The sequence below is a fragment of the Melopsittacus undulatus genome, chromosome 1 (genome assembly GCF_012275295.1).
Source record: "Melopsittacus undulatus isolate bMelUnd1 chromosome 1, bMelUnd1.mat.Z, whole genome shotgun sequence".
Taxonomy (NCBI): Eukaryota; Metazoa; Chordata; class Aves; order Psittaciformes; family Psittaculidae; genus Melopsittacus; species Melopsittacus undulatus.
In genome coordinates this window covers 20361908-20382493 of record NC_047527.1, presented here as the reverse complement: position 1 = coordinate 20382493, position 20586 = coordinate 20361908, and the positions used below count along the sequence as shown (strand labels likewise).

At 39.1% G+C, this 20586-nt stretch overlaps 1 protein-coding gene across 22 annotated transcripts in view; it reads left to right on the top strand.

Moving 5' to 3' along the window:
* RIMS2 (regulating synaptic membrane exocytosis 2) overlaps nucleotides 1–20586 on the top strand; it is a 443898-nt gene that overhangs the window by 405403 nt on the left and 17909 nt on the right. The window contains exon 1 of one of the 22 annotated variants that reach the window (XM_005150913.3): nucleotides 16962–17503. The exons of the other annotated variants lie outside the window; for them this stretch is intronic. Within the exon in view, the coding sequence (XP_005150970.1) occupies nucleotides 17377–17503 (127 nt within the window). The 5' untranslated portion in view covers nucleotides 16962–17376. Of the gene's footprint in view, nucleotides 1–16961; nucleotides 17504–20586 lie in introns of those variants that run through there. 22 annotated transcript variants of the gene reach the window in all.

The window sequence follows — 20586 nt, the reverse complement described above, 5'->3', positions numbered from 1 at the left end:
ACAACAAAAAAAGAATTTGTGAAATTATTTTTATGTCCTTCTGGATATAAATTGTGCTTTTTAACTATGAACAAACCCAGGTTAATTTTTTTTTTTTAATTTGATGAAATAAACCACATCCTTATACCATGTACAAAATTGCAAACAATTACCAAATGCTTTGGCAATGTATAGTGAGGGTTTTGAGGACAAGTACATATAAAATCACTGGAAACTTGAGAATCCAGCTCAAGCAGTGCACTGGTGAACTCTATATTTTTGTTACACTTTATTATGGTTTAGTAGTTTACAAGCTAGGAATTCCTCCAATATCAGTACAAGTTGTATTATTGCATTTTGATTACTGCTTGAAAAAATTGATAGGATTTTCTCTAATACTGTTAGGTATATGTGGGTTCAACTAAACTCTCCCTACTCAAGGGAATATTTTAAAAGGAGCCAAAACCTGTCCTTGAGAACACAACACAAAAGGAAGAATACATTCAAGTTGTTCTTAAACCATTCCTAACGGAGCATATTTAGGAAAAGGTGAATGATTCCTTAAGAAAGGCAAAAATTTATTTTTTCCTCTTCAGCTAAATAATTTGTGTTACGGTTCCTTGTGTAGCTGCATAAGGTGAGGCTCAGATCCTTTGGGAGATATTTTTCTTTGGAGTCCTACATTTTATTGTGAAGCAACCAAACCATAAGTCTCAGCACTGGGAAGGGATTTGTCTTTTTATACCCGTTTTTTGCTCTCCCTGTGCTTGCAAGTGCATGTGTGAATGACACTGATTTTTTTTTTTACTGACATGATCTTTTAATTACAGTATGAAATGATAAACTGTGTATGTTGTCCTGCATGAATTAAAACTCTGTTCCAAAAGTTGCATTCAGATTTTATCCCATTTTGTAACCATAGTACTCTAATATTTAGGTTTTGTCTTTGTCTAGGTAAAACTTAGTGCCAGCAAAAATTATTTTTAGCTCAGCCTATGAAATCACATTGAGACTTAATTGAAAATATTCACAGTAATAAGTGCTCTTCTTGTTAATATTTGTGCAGTAAGACCTGTCAAGAACAGATTTGTACTGTGAAGGAAAAATTGCTTCCCTCTGATTAACTAAATTAATTAATAGTTACCAACATTACTTAGGTCTTTTTATAAGATGGATATGTTAACTATTTTTGAAAATGTTAAATTACTGCAATATTTTGTGTTAAACCTGCAGTTGTAAGGTAGTGCCATGTTTAACTATTATATGACATGGAAAAGGTAATATAGTAACACCTTACAAGATAAAACTGATTTTTATAGAAACTCTGTATTGTAGATGTTCTAAAGTCTGTAAGTTACATGTTCTAGTAAGACAATATTCTCCTTTTTTTAAATAGCATAAAATTATGCTATGATATATGAATACCAAAAAAATTCTTTACGGATCTGTTTAACAACTGAATTTATTTACTCAGTGATTTCTGAATGTTACCAGTAAGATTTTTTCAATAAGCATTCATATAAACACTGATTTAGTTAAATGCCAACATTTTATAATTTTAACATCAGTTTTTAATATTTGTTTTATTATTTTCAGTAAGAGTATGCAAGATTGGGAAATTTGAAACATTAAACTCATGGTTTGGAATCCTTATATTGTGAAAATTCACGAATCCTGAAAGGGTCTTCAAAACTAAAATAGCATCACTGTTGAATTCGAAGGTCTAGTTAGTAGCATTGTCTGTGTTTCACTAAAAATGTGCTTTTTCTTGAATAGGGCAAAGAAATTCTTCCCCCTGCTACCAACTGTATTTCCTTGCTGTGTCACTCTGTCTCAGTTAAATATATCCTGTTTGTTTCTGCAGTTTTCGTTTCAGTTGGTTCCTCGGTGGAGTTTGTAGGCAACTGAAAAGTTTTAGTTCTTAATCTCTGTATATCATGAATTGCATTATTTGACTGAAAATTGAGCTCCAGAAAATTTAAAAAAAAATCATTTATATGAATATTTGTAACTTTGAGGAAGAGAAAGGTTTAGGCAGAATTTTCTTTATTATTTGCCTCTTGTAAAGTCATTCTGATTTTATTTTTGAGGCTAAATATTGTTTACAAATGTTGGAAATTAGCTGTGTACATGTGTTTTCTATTAAACATATGAGTTGTTCCACTGAAGGTTGCGGTACATTTGAGGGATCCTGACCCTCACAAAAGGAGGGAAGACATATGAATCCACTTTTCATGCTACAGAAATCCTGCTTTCTGCCTCCGCTATTTCTTATTTGCTAAGACCACTGAAGGATGAGAACTGGATAAGTCCTTAAGTTGTCTTGCTGCTTCCTTTACTATACTTTGTGCTTAACTTCACCATCTTATCAATAGCCAGAGTCATGTCTTCATCAGTAAAGGGGCAGAAATGCCAGGAAGAATAGAAAATCACTTGCAGTTAAATAAGTGAAACACATAAAAGCCTGGAGAGAACTGCTCACTGTGCTGTTCCATCAGCTACCCATTGGCTGAAGACCATCCTGCTGTAGGAGTTACCTTTAAAAGTATCAATTCTCAGCTAGTATGCAAGCTAAAAGACTTCTCATATTCCATTCATGTACTGACAGAAGCCAGGTCAGGCCTAGAGGTCAGGCTGCATGCAAACTAAGAGATCAGTCACTTCATCAGCTTCCTTATGGAGAAGTCTGTGAGTGCTCAGTGCACAGTAGAAGTCATTAACTTGCATGGCTTTTGCTGTTCCATTTAAGCAAGTGCTTTCATGCAGCGTGTTGGCAGATTAGAGGGATTGTTGAACAGAACCCCACTGGGAAAAGGATTCTTTGCAATTTTGAAATTAATTTTCTCAGATGGTCGAAGCTGGATCTTGGCTTTTGCCACCACGCTTGTCTCTTCTCAGTGGGGAGATGAATCTAACCAAGTGCCAGTTTTGTCCATGTTGCATGGTCTCAGCTTTCTTGGATTGATGAAGAAATTTTCTGTCACTTGATTTTACCTTGGTTTGATGTCGCATTCGAAGCTATGAGGTATATATGGAGAGAAATCTGAAGGTCTCCTTCTGGAAGACCTCTAAAGCTCTCAGTCACTTAAGGTTATCAATTAAGGTTACATCGTACAGATAAATAAAAAGAACAGGGTCTGTCTCTGGTTCTGAGAGCAAGAGCTGGCTGATGTCTTTATGGCTAACCTATCTAAAGGTTTCCTCAGAACAGGATTGCCTCATCCCTAAGATCTGTTGGAATCGTCCCATGATTGTGCTCTCTCCTCAACTGCTTTTTGGGAATGCTCTGCTGGCTTGGATCAAAATAGTGGCAGAGAGGGGACTAAGAAATCAAGAGGATGGATATAAGTCAGTGTCCTGCGCCTGTAGACTTTGGTGCTATAAATATAGCCAGAGAAAATCAGTTTCATGCAATCACCACTCCAGTGATGGCGGATTTATTTGCCTCTATGCACTTCTTGCTACTACTGCCTTGTCTAATTACATTGAATCATAGAACACCACATTGGAGGGGAACTCAATGATGATATGGTCCAATCTTTCCCTGCAAAAGTACAGTCTACAGGCCCAGCAATGCTGTCCAGTTGGCTCTTGAAAGTGTCCTTCACTGTGAAGAATTTAATCTACATTTGAACTAGTAGACCACTCAGATAACTAAATTTAGGAGGATAAGTGTGGACAAGACAGAAGTGGCTGAAATTACAGTCGGTGATTACACAAGGAAACTCATTAAAAACATTGAATATATTTTCCATTAAATTTTTTAGCATACCATCAAAAATTCTTCTCTCATCTGAAAATACTGTGTAGGTATCTAATTAGCCTCTTTTTTTTTTAGCTGATTTGCATTGCTTCCCTTTAGAAGCGTTAACTGTGTTTTCCAGTTCCACTTTCAGCCCATCAATTTCCTGCTTTTTCTCCACCTCTCATCCTGAGTTATGGTATGTCTGTCCATTGTCAAAATACCAGAGAAATGAACACATTTTGTTGCTTTTTAGTCTCTGGTGCAGAGTGTTTGGATCTCACTGAAAGTAAGTAGCCTTGATATGAAAGTAGACATAAAAACAGTGGCCTCCTAGGAATTTTCTAACTAGAAAAAGACTTGGTAATTAAAAATATTAAGAAGAAACTGTTCTCTCAGTTCTTATGAAAACAGAGGCCCATATGACACTGCTCTTAAATCAGTATGAAGGGAACTGCATTTGAAAGTGAAATATCCTTTTCTAAAAATACCCTGCTCTTTTCTGTTTGATAAATTAGGTACAGCTGATACTCACTAGCAGGACAATTACAAAAGAAAGAAGTAGTTCTTGAGGTAGCCATGACACAAAATGTGTAAGCCTTCATAATTTAAGAAGTGTCTGCTTAGGTGGCTTTTGGGTGCTAATTTGTGTGCTTGAGTTAAAACTGTGAATCGAAGATATAACATCCTCTTAGAAGATGTAAAACAGCCTCCTGGCAGTGATCTTGGATTCCAAGGTACAGGACCATAGTGAGAAAGCACAAGCAAACAAAAAAATACTAGTCTGACTAACAGAAAGTTGTAGAATCATACAATGATTTGCGTTGGAAAGGACCCTAAAGATCATCTAGTTCTACCCACACTGCCATGGGCAGGGATGCCTACAAAAGCACTTTTGATAACTGTTAGCATCATAACTGCTAAATCTTAGGTGCTGAACAAAGACCCCCTCTTTTGTGCCTTTTTACTCTCTCACAGCAACTGGAGGTCGTGCTTTGCAGTGAATTTGTTTGATCTCTGTCTTGTGAGTGTACCTCAGAGGGCAGACAGAGCTGATCAGAAAGCCCCAGCTGGAAGAACCTGTTTCCCTGCACCTTGCTCAACATGTGGTAGGGACTCAGGACAGTGGAAAAGAGAATGACCACATTACTTGATGCTTTAGTCAGCTGAAAAGCAAGTACAATTTCCTATAATGTCAATTATGAGTGTTATCTGGACATTTGGTAGGAGCCCAGAATATAACCAAAGCCTCTGTGGTCTCTGTAGTGGAATCACAGTAATAAAAATAGATACATTTCTCTGTTAGTTTCACCCAATCCAAAGGAAAAAAAAATATCAGTCTGGCTTGAACTCAACAGTGGCTCCTCAAATCTCAAGAGACAACACTCCCAGCACAGTCTTCTGCAGCTGCCCAGTCTGTATCCTCTCTCTACTTTCCCCTCTGTACATATTGCAAATTTACCCATGTTCACAATTTTTCATATGATTACTGAAGTTCCCTTTCACAACTAACTTTTCCTGTTTCAAATCTTTTCTCCTTGATAACAAAGCCCATCCTTGGTCATACTGAATTCAAAAGGAGAACTACTGCACCCATTATTTGTCTTTCACTGGCCTGTTCATGTAGCTGTCTATGTCAAAAAACCTTTTCCTAGGGTGTGAATCTTGCAAATGGCAGTCCAGGAGCCTTTATGTCCCTGCAGACTTTCATGAGTATCACCAGGACTCTGGAGGCATCAGGGTCTGTGTCTGCAGATTCCTTTATGTGACTTGGGCCAAAGATTTTACTGGGTACTTGGCTACAATCATCCTTCTAGTTCAGTCTCATCTGACTAGCCTGAACTGCTTGAGAGAGGTTTCTTCTCTTCCAGTTGAAATTTGGCAGTTATGATCAGTGATTTCTTCTAGTCCCATCCAAAATTTAATTGCATGATTTGCATCAAATCCCAGATAAAGGTATTTTCTCATTAAACGTATCTTTGACTGTCATTTTTTGTTGTGTGCTGAGAAGCGTTGCTCTTATTTTCTCATTCATGTACATATCATCTTCACCTAACATTTCAGTTCTCTCTCAAGGCCTGTTTACTAGCTTTCTCCAATGGCTTTCTGGCTTTCTCTATTTTATTTTTTTTTTTTTGCCTGTTTGCCAACAACTTAGCCACTAATCTTACTTAACCCTGGTGCAAAATTTTACTTATCTTCAAAGACCTTCCTAGTTAGGAACACACAGTGTGTTTCTTAGGCACTGGTACTAGCCATGCTGACAGAGAGGATACTGAATAATTGGACCTTTGTTTTTCCTGATATGGTCATTTTTATTTTCTTATGTGCAGTCCATATCTGTTTCTGGTTTCGAACATTAAAAATGCAGTCTGATTATTAGACTACATGAGTATTGGAAACCAGATGTTTGTGGGATTTATCCAGCATGGCAGATTCAGCTCTTTAAAGAAACATCTCTTGTTTCTTCACTGAAGAATTTGTCTATTACAAGTTTTATCTGGTGTTTTGCAAAAGTCTGAGTAGCTCATATCAAAACTGGTTTTCATTATCCCAGTTAAACAGTTTAATATTGTGTTAAACTATCTGTCTTTAATCTTAAGAATACTTGACTTTCCGCTAAGAATAATATTCTAACCATAATCTTTGCTTTATAATCTTTTATAATTAAGCTAAGAGGTGTATAAATAACTCAGCTGATTTCTGTGCTTACCTGACATACTTCTATGAAACCTCAAATTCAATGCTAATCTAGAGAGGTTCTTGGAGTAACTCCATATTTGCACAGGTGCAAAGCAAAGCCACGGTTTAACAGTGCAGTCTGTGCTTTTCTGTTACATATTACTGTTTGCAGAGTAAAAGAAAGTTTAAATTAAAATTTAAAACATTCTCAAATATTTACAGGAGAAAAAATATTCTTGTATAATAGTCACAATTGTGCTTAGAGAATATTTTTCCTTTTTTCAGGCTTACAGAACTGACTCATCTATGTATTAAATGACCTAAATGGATCTAAAGATATTCCCAAACTAAGCACAAGATATTAAGATTATTAAATATGGTGGGACTGAATGAGGGTATCATATAGAGAAAATTAGAAGTTTATTAACTATATTAAAACATTAACTAAAGACCCGAGTTGTAAAATGAAGAGTCAACTGTCTTTACACTGCATAACAGGCAGATGTAAAAAACTGTATTTGAATAGCACATTTGCATTTGAGGGTTGCTTCTATTCTAACTGAATTTGGTAGAGCTCTCTAAACAAGAATACTGGTGTAGAATCCTGATGAAAGCCTGACATTTGTTAAAATCCACAAAAGATTATTTTAGAAAGTAACAATGGCCACTATTCATACCAAAAAAAAAAAAAAAGAAAAAAAGGAATTTTAATTAACAAAATGTGCATCTATTTTATTTTGTTTCTGAAACAAAAGGAGTGGGGTAGGGGAGGAAGAAATAAGCAATTAATTATTGGCTTGACTTTTAGGGTTCTGAGAACCCAGATTTCCTGACAGATCCCTCCAGAAGTGGGAGAGTTTTTCAGGTCCTCTGCGGAACAGCTTATGTACTATTCAGCTGAAATTTATGGATAAAGACTGAGCAGTCATATATTTTTAATAAAAAACTTAGTTATATTGAATATTAGAGGGTTATTTTAACATATCATTTATATAGAACAATATTTTAAGTTAAATAAATGTTTTCTGTGAGATATGGTGAACAGATGGGCTGTCATCCTGATTGCTTTTTTCAGTCTGTCATCAACTCCTACACTTTCTGCAGTAAAAAACGTTGAAATATGATCTAGACACAAGTGTGTGTCAATATACACAAGATAGCATTTGTTATGTATATATGTCTATGTGTATTTTTATATATGAATAGGCATGTGCACACAGACAGACACACAAGTGTGTACTACAAAAGGAGAAGTCAGAGCATAGCCACTCATCTCCATCTGGGCTGGGAGGGGGTAACCTGCATATTTGATCTCCCTCAACTGGCCCATGGGCTTCTTGGTGGGTAAGTCAGAAGAAGTTGAGTTGCACCACTGTGCACTCTTTGGAGTTCAAAACTTGATGTGCCTTTACTGTATTAGTACAGAAAGGTTTGAGAACCTCTTTTACATAGCTGACAGTCACCAGCAGTATCAGTCATTTGGGATTATGTCAGCTTCTAGGCTTGGTTCTGTTATTTTTGTGGCTGTATGTATTTTCTAATTGAGTCCATAGGTTTTCTATTTTCAGTTAACATTGGTTGTTAACTGCTGCAGGACTAAAAATCCATTCATCTGCCATAGTTGGTACTCTGGCTTTGCAGTCTGCTGCAATTAGATTATTTCAAATTTTTGTCTATTGACTAAAGAGGGAGTTTAGGCAGCTGGCTTAAACAAGACTCCTACTTTAAATACGCAGAATTGAAATGAGATGAATCTTGGTGCATGCCAGTGCCATGCAGTATAGCAGGGTCACAACTATCTTAGCTGACTTCAAACAAGTGATATATTCCACCAAGCTATGTAGCCTAGCCAAACCCAGCACTGATGTAGTTTCCAATACCCAGGCTGGGACTGAAGTACGAGCTCCATTGTGCTGCATAAGTAAACACATTATGTCACACAGCATGAATTGTTCAGATACTCCTTTTTATCTTCACTTTCTTCTTAGTTAGAGGCTGTTTCCTTCTCTAGCCTGTAGAAACACCTTTGCACTTACATGAGTCATCACTAGCAGTGGGGACTGCCATGAACCTTGAAAAAGAATACAATTACTGGATTTCTGTACTGTTAAACGGACCTCTTTTTCTTAAAATTATAGCAGTGATGGGATTTATTTAAAATAGGTAATACAAGGAGATAAAGGCACACATTTCACTTTCCCTTCCACTGAGGAAATCTTAGCCCTCACTTCAGTAAGCCACTAGCAAAATGGAAATTGATACAATCTCTTATCATATATAGGTAGGCACAGATTAGTGGGATGTTACTTGCTAATAATTTGAAATATTGTATGCTGATGGAGATGATCCAGATAGCAGGAAATTTTTGCTGCTTTCTGGTGATGGTGTAAATTTGGTGTTATTTCTTTCTATTCTGAAGGCTGTGGTTTTCATCTGCTGTGCCCTTCAGACTGTAAGTTGTTTTGAGCAAAAACTCAAAAGTATTTTTCTATATTCATGTCCAAGCCTTCTTGGTCTTCTAGCATTATGCAAAAGTTGACTAAATGTGGCAACACAAATTAGCTACCTGATTTTGACATGCAGATAAATAGCAAATATAGCATAATCCACAGAAAATTGATCAAAATTAGGAACATTACTCATGGACTATGCTTATGGGTGCTTTTGCAGATGAACAATAGTGGCTTGAGGTTGACATCAATGATCTTTCCCTCACCTCTTCTATTTTCCGTCATTTACACTTCAGATGACAGCCTAAATTATTCCTGAAAGATATTGAACCACATATATGAGGAAACCTTGGAAAGTATATTTTTATATCATCTCGGATGGGACACCTTACTAGCTGGAGAAGTAAATTTTATTTCTTAAATGCCAATATAGGCAAAGAAACTAAGTTGTCCAGCATTTTTCAGAATTCAACAAAGGCCATGCTTGGGGACAAAATACATCAGCACCTCTGGTTTTTAGTCAGTATTAGCTAGTGCTACTACTTCTAATAACAAGAGTAATAGTAGTAATAGCATACTAGTCTCTGGAATTTTAGTGTTTTCTGTCTGTTATTCTCAGTCCTTAAATATGAAATTATGAAAAGATGTCCAGTGTGGCCTTGCATGCAATCCTATATGAATGAGAAGTTTCTAAGAGTTCCAGGTTGTACACACCAATTAAAACCTAACATACAGTGTTTTGAGTCACATTTGAACTCAATAATATAGCAATAGTGCACTTTACTGGCTTTCAAAAGGTAACATGAAATAGTGACTCTGAAGCCAGATCAGTTGTTTGGCAAAATAACTTTGTATTTTGCACCTGCAATCCAGTTTCTGCCTTGCAGTTTTAAATATGTAATTGTGTCATATCTGAGAGAAATGTTTCCGCTGTATCACAGCATTAAAACACAAAGGGCTATTCTCTGGCACCGAGTCCATTTGGCACAGAGTTACTCACATCCATACCGTAATACTCTGCCACCCTCCAAAACAGCCCTTTGGAAGTGATTTCTGGCTCATTTTAACTCCTGAACCGCGTCTTTATTGGAGGTGTTCTAGATTTTCAAGCTGAGACTGTGCTATAGACTCTTCTAAAAATGTAGCGGTAAAATAATCTAGTTCCCACGCATCAGAACGTGACTTGATACTGTATGTACTCATGTAGACATAGCTGTGGATTACCAGAATAAAAACAAACAAAAGAGGAAAAATAAAATTGCTTTTCAGCAGCAGTGGTATTTTGGGATTCACTGATTGCGTTATCATGGCTGAAGAGACACTGCTGTGACTCAAACACCATGGAAATGAGAGCAGTGTAATGACAACAGCACACATTACTCTGCCAGAAATACAAACAGTGTGAAAACTTACAAAATGAAACTAAAATTTGTGATTTTGTCAGTTAAACAAGACAGCTAACAAGGTAGCTAAAAATATGTGTTTTTCCTCTTGATCACTTAGACTTTTCTTGGCCAGTATTGTTTTATTGTTATTTCTGGATGGATCCCAGTGCCCATCAACTGACTCCGTTTCTCATCAATGAGTTTAGAGTTTACCATTAAAATTAAGGTGTTTCATTAATGAACTAAGTTCTTTAAACATGGTCCCCTTGTAAAATCTGCATTAAGACTTTAAGTATTCACACCACATATATTTGGCCCTGTAATACGTGAAATTTTTTTGTCCTTATTAAGATGTTGAGGCTTCAGTTGGTGTTTTGGCACTTTCAGACTTTAGAGATTCCCAGCTACCACATAGCACTAACCGTAAGGATGTAAGTGGAAGTTAGGGTGGCTGACCAGTGGAGCTGGTTACCTGTGGAGTACACAGTGCAGGCAATATGAAAGAGCATGATTTACAAAATAGGTACAGCAAGTCTCTGCAGGGCTTTGCACAGCAGAAGGAGCCTCAGAAAACCTCTTGTTCTGCAGTGAAATAATGCATAGGACTGTTTCCAGTAAATACAGTCTGTGGTCTCAAGAAAAACAGATAATGGGTACAAAACTTTGCAAAATCATCCCCACTTACTATACATTAACCTTCTGCAGGTTATATCAAAATTACATTACAGACTTGCAAGACAAATGTCTCTTTACAGTGCTGACATTTGGACTCACCAAAGCTTTCACCACTTGATGATAATGTAATACTCCTATATGGCAAACAAATCGAACCAGACCTGCATAGTAGCAGTGATGTCCTCAGCAAACTGTGTGCTCTCTAGACACTGCAGTCTTTGAGTGCAGTGAACAGTGCATGACAGGTACAGACCTCACTTTTCATCGTTTTCATTTTACATTTTCACATGCTGTTTGCAGTGTTCATCTCAGTAGGGGCTTTTTTTTTTTCCTGGAAAAATTCAAGCATAAAGATCATTGTGTGCTTTTCCACAGTGTATCTTCTTAAGTAACACTGGCAAACTGCTGCATCAACACAGGTGCATTGACTGGCTGCATTCGTTGTGCAGTACAGCGTGTGCCACAGGCTACTCCATTGCCAATAGTTCTGTGCTGGTTTTGTCCCTTCTATGCAAAAGACCCAATTATAGAGGGAAACAGATCGTGTTTCATGAAGTTACAGTTTCAGAAACTAATTACACTGTCCTCATCTAAGATGTTTTGAAAACCTTCAGTGAAGTACACAGGCAGCTGATTTTAGAGTATACATGAATAACTGCAGCTTGCTTCTAAGCTCTGGGTCTGATGAATTATAAAGAAAGTTACTCTCAGAGACAAAACAGCAGATTGGGATCTAAGTAGAGAGAGAAGATAGCCTCCATGTATGCATTTAATCCATGCACACCCCCAAAAAAACCCAAAACAAATAACACTTGGTTTGGGCTGTTGTTTTGGGTTTTTTTTTTAGGTTGGTGGGGTTTTTTTGTTGTGGTTTTTTTTTGTTTGTTGGTTTTTGTTGTGTTTTTTTTTTTACAGCTTGATATGTTTCCTGTGAGTTTCTTTCTCTAAAACACTTTTTCCTTAGAAGAGCATGTACATTTTATTCCTGTGCTCTTTGCTTCTCACCCTGATGAAGCATTATGAAGTAATATGTTTTGCTAAGCTCTGTGACACCTTGTGGTTTGCAGATTACCTTGTGATCATGAAGGTGTGAAATTATTTTCATCAAAATAGAAATACTCAGCTGTGTAAAGTTTTTCTGCTCCAATTCTGACCTCTTAGTTACTTGTGAGCTAGCTACTGCATTGCTGCATGCTAACCCATTAAAAGCTCCCTTTGTTATTTAGGAAAATTATTACTTTATTTTGATTTTGTGGTTTATCATAAACTTTGGAGGAGAAAGTTAAATATATTTAAATAAGAAAAGACCCCTTTCATATATGACTAGTGTTAGCATTAAACCAAGAGATACAGATTGCCTTCATGTTCATTACAGAAGCCAATGTCAACTGCAGGACGAGAAATATTACTATGTTGTTCAAGAAACTAAACCTGTATCTCCATAGATGTGAAAGCATCCTGTATTTCCAGGAAGAAAAATCCTACTACTTTTCCATTTCTACATTTTAAAACATGATTTATGTTTAAATTCCCAATTTCGTTTTCAGAAACTGAAATCTGTGGTTTTGGAAGAGACATAATGAAAGCAATTTCCTTCATCTCTTCAAATTTGTATCCTCTGAAAATGTGCAAGACTTTGAAATCATCCCCACAGGGCTAAATTACTTAAAAGTAGAGTTCTGTGGGCACGGACTGTTAAGGCAATGGGAGCAGTTTTCCAGTGTAGGAATATTGTAACTGGGTACCAGCAAATAAGTCCTAATGTGGGCATGCAAAACAAGCAGTTCTAGGAGAATCCTGTTTTGCTGATACAACTGCTCTTGCACTAACAACTAGGGAATTATCCTGGAACAGCTGTCGGTCAGCAGAGCTATTCTGGTAGGAATCTGTACTGTGTTACCTAGTTTGATATTTGGGATGGAGTTGACCTTACAGTAGAATATGCCAAAAGAATTAAGAGAACGGCAAGAGAATTAAGAGAATTTACTGTTACCGTATAAGCAGATGGAAAAGTGTAGCTACATTCTCTAAGACTGCTTAGTAGGGAATGCTCAGAAAATCCAAAATTTATTGATTAAAAAAAACCCCAACCCCAGGATTTAGAAAACTTATATCTGATTGCTGGACATAGAAGCAATACAGGAATGGTCATTATATCAGTGCCATTCTCAAATGAAAAGATGTGTTTATTAAATTCAGAATCCCACTATTGGCTGGCTGTATTTAGAGCAGGTTGGCACTGAAGATCTAGTGTCACAAATTCATGTTGCATGACATTTTTCAGTAATTGCTTAATAGTAAGCATTTGGTTTTCTAGCTTGGTAGATAAGCCACCAAAATATTTTATAATATATCCAACTCTACAAATAGACTTGCCTCAGGACAGTACATACATTTATAGCAGATGTTTGACCTTGTTCTGTTTGACCTGGATTCTTACATTGTACCGTTCTTTCAGCAAGCTATCAGAAAGTGTTAAAGCAATGTGATACCTGGGAATCTTGATACTGCGCATTGAGATGCAGATGCAGTTCCTTTAACAACAATTTGATTCATTTGCAACTGGTAACACAAATCAATTAGTAGCAATTAAAAGTTAAAAACTCAGGGTAGTAAACTTGTTTTCTGCGGTTAAGGCATGTGTCCAGCTTGCTAGCAATTAGAGTATTTGTTTAATGCAACCATTAGCAACTGTTTGAGGACAGCCTCCCCAGATCCCAGAATCCTGACAATTTATGGCTTTCTTATCTCAGTTGTCTCTGTTTTCATTCTTTCTTTTAAACCTTTAAAGAAAAAAAAAAAAACAGAGAGAATATTGAGGGACCTTGGATGGGATTGTGATCCAGTTCATTGCCACAGATCTGCTGAATAGGTGTCTTGTATTGCAACCTCTATTTGGAGTAATTCAAAATCAGCTATGGATTGGGGAATATTTGAAGTGATTTTCATAGAATCATAGAATCATAGAATAGTTAGGGTTGGAAAGGACCTTAAGATCATCTAGTTCCAACCCCCCTGCCATCAATGACATGACAGTAACAGGTTTTTTAAAATACTTCAACTGATTATAACCACTGTGGCTGCTAGGTCTTGCTCAGTGCTGTGGGGCTGAGCAATGTGGGGCCCTAGCATTGTGGCACAGCCTCCAGGGCACAGCCAAATTCCCATCAGGCCACACATCACCAGCAAAATGCTCCATTAGCATATTTTTTGGTGCAGTGTGTCAACCACCCCTGCAATGGCCATGTTACAATGGGACCTCAGGCCTCTGTGTCAGAGGGGGATTCCCAGTTTCTGTCGAAGTTGGAGCTTAGAGGAAAGTGGCGGAGGTGCATACCCTCCTGTTTGGGGAGAAAAAAGAACAGACTGCTTGAAAGCTTGCTGGCTCCTAGGCAGGTGTTCTTTCTTCTACAAAGGGTACTTCTTAAGGGAGTACTTACAAAAGGCATGTTTCATAAATGGGAGTGAAAATAGATTAAACAGATGTTGCAAATCAGTTGCACTTCTTTGAATATGTATGTATCCTGCGGTTTGCCTGTATTTTTGTAAATATCTCCAAGTCGACCAAATGTTGTTTTGCCTTTCTTTGCATCCTCAACACCTTTTTTGTTCAGCTGTTTTTATGTAAGTCAGCAGTAGCTTAGCTGAAATATAATGAACATTAACTTTTTTTTTGCATCCAACTTCTCAAAAGCAGTCATGAATTATTACTTAATCAAGACACAGACATTTACTTTTCTGCCATATCTTACACTGATAAAAATGCTGAAGGAAGTTATTTTGTCTGCTTTTGTCTTTATAGATAGAAAATTCTACAGTCACCAAGTCTTTTAAAGATGTATTTAGCAATTGCTTCAGCATGTTTTATTGGGGTTTGCCAATTACATGATAATTTTATACTAGTTTTATTATTATTACTATCATTATAATTTATTTTAGAGCTGTTTGCTTTATAGCCTTTTCAGAGTTAAACTGTAAACAAAAGTAGTTCAGTCTGCAACTGGAATATGCTGTAATGTGGTGTAGTGCTAGTACAAACGCAAAGGGTAATTTTAGAGGAAATGCTTGAGGCATTGCAGGCTAACAAGGCATCCACTTCAAGCTGGAGTGGCCCAGCTGGTCTCTGTGATCACTGCCTGCTCATGGGCCTGCCTGTGGCATATGAGGAACATGTCTGCTGTGGCACCTCACCCCCTTCATAACCAGCAAAGAGTCACAGATATGTTGGAAGGTGACAACCAAAGAAAGGTGAGGTTATGTAGAATGACCACCTAAATACACATTTTGGAGTTTGACCTGAATAAGACATCTAAAAGATGTTAAAGCCTATACAAGTTGTCATGGACATCATTTATGGCCAGTGCTGAGGAAAAGAGAATTTATGTTGTTCTAAAATAAGTGCCTATGCTGTCACATGAAACGTGTGTTATTAGGAGTAATAGATTATAGGTATCTAGTAATGAAAAATTGTGCATACTCTACAAATAGCTGTCAAAACTCACTGTTTCCCTGTAGATCAAGTAATGATGGGTTCCATCCCCAAGTGCTGAAGTTCTGATTAGTTTTCATCCCTTAGCAAAGCATGAGAGTAATAGTGTTGGCTGTTTACAATCTCTTGTTATTATCCAGGAACAAATATTTCTTTCCAAATACCAACTCAATGAAATATACTCTGGAGTGTGATTCTATACACGTTCTTTATGAAGCCTTTCAGTTGGCTTCAAGCTGCCATTCTGTCTGCAAAGTCTGTAAGAACAAATCCTAAGTATAGTTTACCATTATTTCAGGGGATTTAAGGACTTCTGAAAGCAAGCTAAAAGAAATACATTTACTATCATTACTGCCTAAAGGGCCAGAAGTGAACAGCCACGTGCAAGGCTTGATACCACTTTTGCACTGTCATGAACTATAGAACAAAAAGACTTGCAGTAGCTAGTACCTCTTTTTAATAATGTCCAGTGCTGCAGTTTTTTATTTTGCGGGGAACGTTGCCAGATACTATAGACTTGAGTAATATAATGTACTGGATAAACAGAAAAGAAAGATAATGTTAAATAGTGGTGAGGAAAATATGGAAGTAAAATTGAATCAAAAATTATGTGTCAGCTATGCACAAATCACAGAATCATAGTCATAGAACCATAGAATTGTTTGGGTTGTAAGGGACCTTAAAGATCATCTAGTTCCAACACCCTCGCCATGGGCAAGGACACCTTCCACTAGATCAGGTTGCTGAAAGCCTTGTACAACCTGGCCTTGAACACTGACAGGGATGGGGCATCCACAACTTCTCTGGGAAACTTGTTCCAGCATCTCACCACCCTCACAGTGAAGATTTTCTTCTTAAGAGCTAATCTAAATCTACCCTCTTTCAGCTTAAAGCCATTCCCCCTTGTCCTATCATTCTATTATCCTGTGAATACAGAAAAGATAACCCATGTTTGCTAAAGGAGGCAGGTGTGCTTTAGAGAAAAACAGCATGGTTTAAGATTAGGATTTGCCTGTTACTTGCAGGGCTGATTGATCACCAGATGCCGGACCATGGACAGAAGCAGCAGTGGTCTCAGACTGAAACACACGAGACCCATCTGAACAACAGGAAATACTTTTTCACTGTGAGGGTGGTTGAGCATTGGCACAGGCTGCCCAGAGAGGCTGTGGAGGCCCCGTCCTTGGAGACAGTCCGAGCTGACTGGACATGGTCCTGGGCTATAGGTGACCCTGCTTGCGCAGGGCCGTTGGACCAGCTAACCTCCAAAAGTCCCTTCCAACTTCAACCCTTCTGTGGTTCAGTGATAATTCCCTACGAGTACCGCCAGAGAGCAGGCCGTTGGATCCAGGTGAGCCGTGCCGGCAAGGAGCAGCGCCAGCGGTCACCAGGCGGGTTTGCCCATGGTGCCACTGAGGCGCTCTCCACGCTTTAGTGAGGCACCGGGACCGCCCCTTCTCCCCTCCCGCCTCCAGCCGCGCTGGGGACAACCGTCGGCCCAGCGGGCACCGAGAGGGGAGGAACAAAGTTTGCGGGCGGTGCCTGCGGGACGGCCGCCGCCACCGGCCCGCGCCTCTTCCCGGTCCTCCCTCCGCCGCGGTCGGTATTTACAGCCGGCCTTGCCGGCGAAGCTCGCTCGACGGGCACCGTCCACTGCACCCGCCCGCCCCGGTGACTTACGCCGCCGGCTGATAGGCGGCCCCGTACTGGCTGCGGTGGCTCGACCCGCCGTGAGCAGCGGCGGCAGCAGCGGGGCAGACCCGCGCAGAGCGGAGCTCCACGGCACGCAACCCTTCCAGCGCTCCCCGCCACCCTCAGCCTTAGCGGCACGGCGCCCCCGCGGAGGGCCTCGCTGCCGTCCGCGCCGCTCCGCCGCTGCCCCAGCTCCGCTCCGCACCGCTCCGCTCAGCGCCGCCCGCCGCCAAGACGCCGCGCTTCTTGTACCGCGCCAAAGGCGGGTGCCGCTCGGCCAAGATGGGCCGGCAGACGGCGGCCGGCGGGCGCACCATGCAGCGGTCGCAGAGCCGGAGCAGCCTGTCCGCCTCCTTCGAGGCGCTGGCGGTCTACTTCCCCTGCATGAACTCCCTGGAGGAGGACGGAGGTGAGGGACCGGGGCCTCGGCCGGGGCCGGGGGGAGGGAGGCGGGTGGGCGAGGCAGAGTCCCGCCCGCTCCCGGGGCTGCAGCCCCCTCCGAGACGTCCGGCGTAGGGTGCCTGTCCCAATCCTGGCGGGTGGGCAGCGGTGCTGAGCGCGGAGCTGGGTGCGGGAACGCGACCCCCAGAGAGTTACTCGTGTCAGGAGAGGGGTTGGTGATACGGTGCTTGTAACCGGAGAACGCGGTGTGGTTGAAAGGTGATTTTCATCGTCACATTATAATTGAAGTTAATTGCTGAACTTTAGCTATGTTGAAGAAAAGTGGAGTGGAGGGTCCCTCCATTTTTTGCTCATTCATAAGGATAAACGCATTTCCTCAGGGGTGGTTTTCTGATGTTTCAGGGGCTTGCGCAAGTATCCCCAGTCCGTTACTGGGACAAAATTTACAGAGATCACTAGGTTTGTATAATGAAATATTATTTCACTATATATATGTATTCATATATATAAGCCCCACTTCAGTTTTCCTTAGGAACAGCAGTGTAGGCTATGTGTAAAGCAGAACTTGCAGGTCTCACTCACAGTTAATGTCCACTCCTAGAAGTAAGTCCAACTCTGAAAAAGTCCCAGTTACTTTTTGGAACGCGTGTAACAAATGTACATGTACAGTGAAGCATAGCACCAAACCCTGCCTCAGACAGAACTTGTATCTCATGAATTTGTTTTGAAAACATTGATTTCATAAGAAAATAGTATAGTGTGTTTAAATATGTTTACATGTAGAATGAACTGACAGACTTCCTAGTGTTTATTGGAACTAATTCAGGATTTGTAATTTCATCAAGATTAAGGAGGCATACTGCACCTTCAATAGATTTGAACAATATCAATATATCATAAGCTATAATACTTATATTTGGCCAATGCGCTAGATAAACATGTATCAGCTGTGTACGTGCATGACCCATAATCTGTATTTAAAACATCTGCATATTCTATATATCACTTTCTAAGCCTCAAGCCGAGAGCTCCACAGCAAATGTTTGTCTCCAGTCTTTAACACATCTTGATTTGTCTTTTCATGGGCAACACTCCCTGGAGTCTCGAACCTTTTCTGCTGCAAAAGCCAACGTGTGGTCCCTGCCATTCTTCTGGAACCCTCGTCTGGGCTGGCCAGGTTGCCCCTTTCTACAGAAAAGAGGGAGCAGCTCCCTGGAGCACAGTGTGCTGTCCTTCAGTACTGTCATCTGCGCCCTGCTTTGAACAATGAAGTGAACTGCAAAATATTGCCAGTAGACTGCAGGGTAGGCTTCAGAGGGCATTCTTAATCTTTTCACGTGCTAATAAACACTATAGATGAAAACACACATCTTTAAAACACTGAAAATATAATAGATTATGCTAAACATGCTTAGGTATTCTTTAAAGATTTTTTTTTCTCTGTCATTCCAGAGTAGTTGTCTTTTTAGTCCTGATTATTAGTTACAGTACTTCCATTAATCCTGTGTGAAATTGGAGTATTGATCTTTTCTGTTCTGGTCTGTGTTCTTTACTTCTCTAGCAAACAACTTATTCCCCAGTTGAATCTGTGTGTGTTAGGAAGTATGATACATATGGAAGTCAGTAGAGGAATAGCTGTAAATTTAAGGGAAATTGTAATTATTTATTTAGTTTGTCGGCAAGTTATTCAAACAGAGGTGCTAAGAGAATGTATACTTATTTTTTCATATGTTGTACCGATTTATGTTATCTGATCCTATTTAAACTTAGGCTACACTTGAAAATGCATTTCATGTGATTTAAATGAAAATATATGGGGAAAATTGCTACGTAATTTTTACAGAGCTGAGTTTCTGCTACCTGAAATTCAGACATACCAGGTTACAGAGGGAGTGACAGGCATGACAGCTGAACTGTGATTCTCAAGTGCTGTCCCTGAGGTTAGGGAGAAAAAAAATGCGATGGTAAGTCACCTCTGTACTTAATTGGAATTAGTTGTCTTCTGCGTGCTTCTGTATGATTATATGTATGTACCACCAGTGTCCTCAAGTGGGTGTGTGGTACATGCACTCACATGTTAAGGTGTTTAAGGCTCTTTTTCAGGTTAACCTGAGAAAGATGTTAAACCCACTTCGTAAGATCTTCATCCTCAAGATGTAGTTATTTCTGCGTATAATGGATATGTTTAAAAAAAAGAATAAAATAGCCTGATACAGGGCTGGTTTTACATTTTACATACATTACATTTCCCCCTCAATAACATTATTAATACAAATAGAAAATCTGACCTTTTGGGGCATTTATTTGTGATATTCACTTGAACACCTTTGCTCATTAACTACTGGAGTGAATACACTGGTCCATGGGCACACCTTTGAGTATGAAGGAATGAATACTGTCAAGTTCAGAAGTAACTGAATTGTAAGTAAATCAATAAAATCTATTAATTTTAGAAGTGATTTTTGAACACCATGAGTGAGAAGATCCATTTGTGTCAGTTGATTAAAGAAGGAGACTTCTTAAGGTCTGGTACCCAAGCTATAAGGTACTGAAAAAGCAGGTGTGTAGAATGTCTGCAGTTTTCCAGTTGGTAGAACTTGCCCTGGGTACTCATGAACTTGCCATTCTTGGCCAGGTTTGCAGAATAGAAAACTGCTATTCTCTCTAACATGTCCTACTTGTAGATCAATTAGATGAGTCTATCAAGTTTATTCATATTTGTTATTTCTAAAGGACTTTATTATTCTTAGCTGTGTCTAGTAAAACATATTGAAAAAGAGGGTTTTTCCTTATCAACTTATTTCTGGCATGTGTGCACATGCATAACTAATATGTCATATGGTACCAGAGTAAGTTACATGTGTTATCAAAGTATTCAGGTTATTTAAGCATGTCTTTTGCGTATTTTGTTAGATGCATTGATGTTGTACAGTCTGCATAGTAAAGTGAGAATTGGCATCAAATAATGCTTGGAACAGATTAAAATTATGTAGAAATTATTGCAGAGATGTGGGGATCAGTACCTATCTGAATGCTCTGGAAGCATCCCAAGCCTCACATTTTGTCTGAAATCCTGTCTTTGTAGAAATT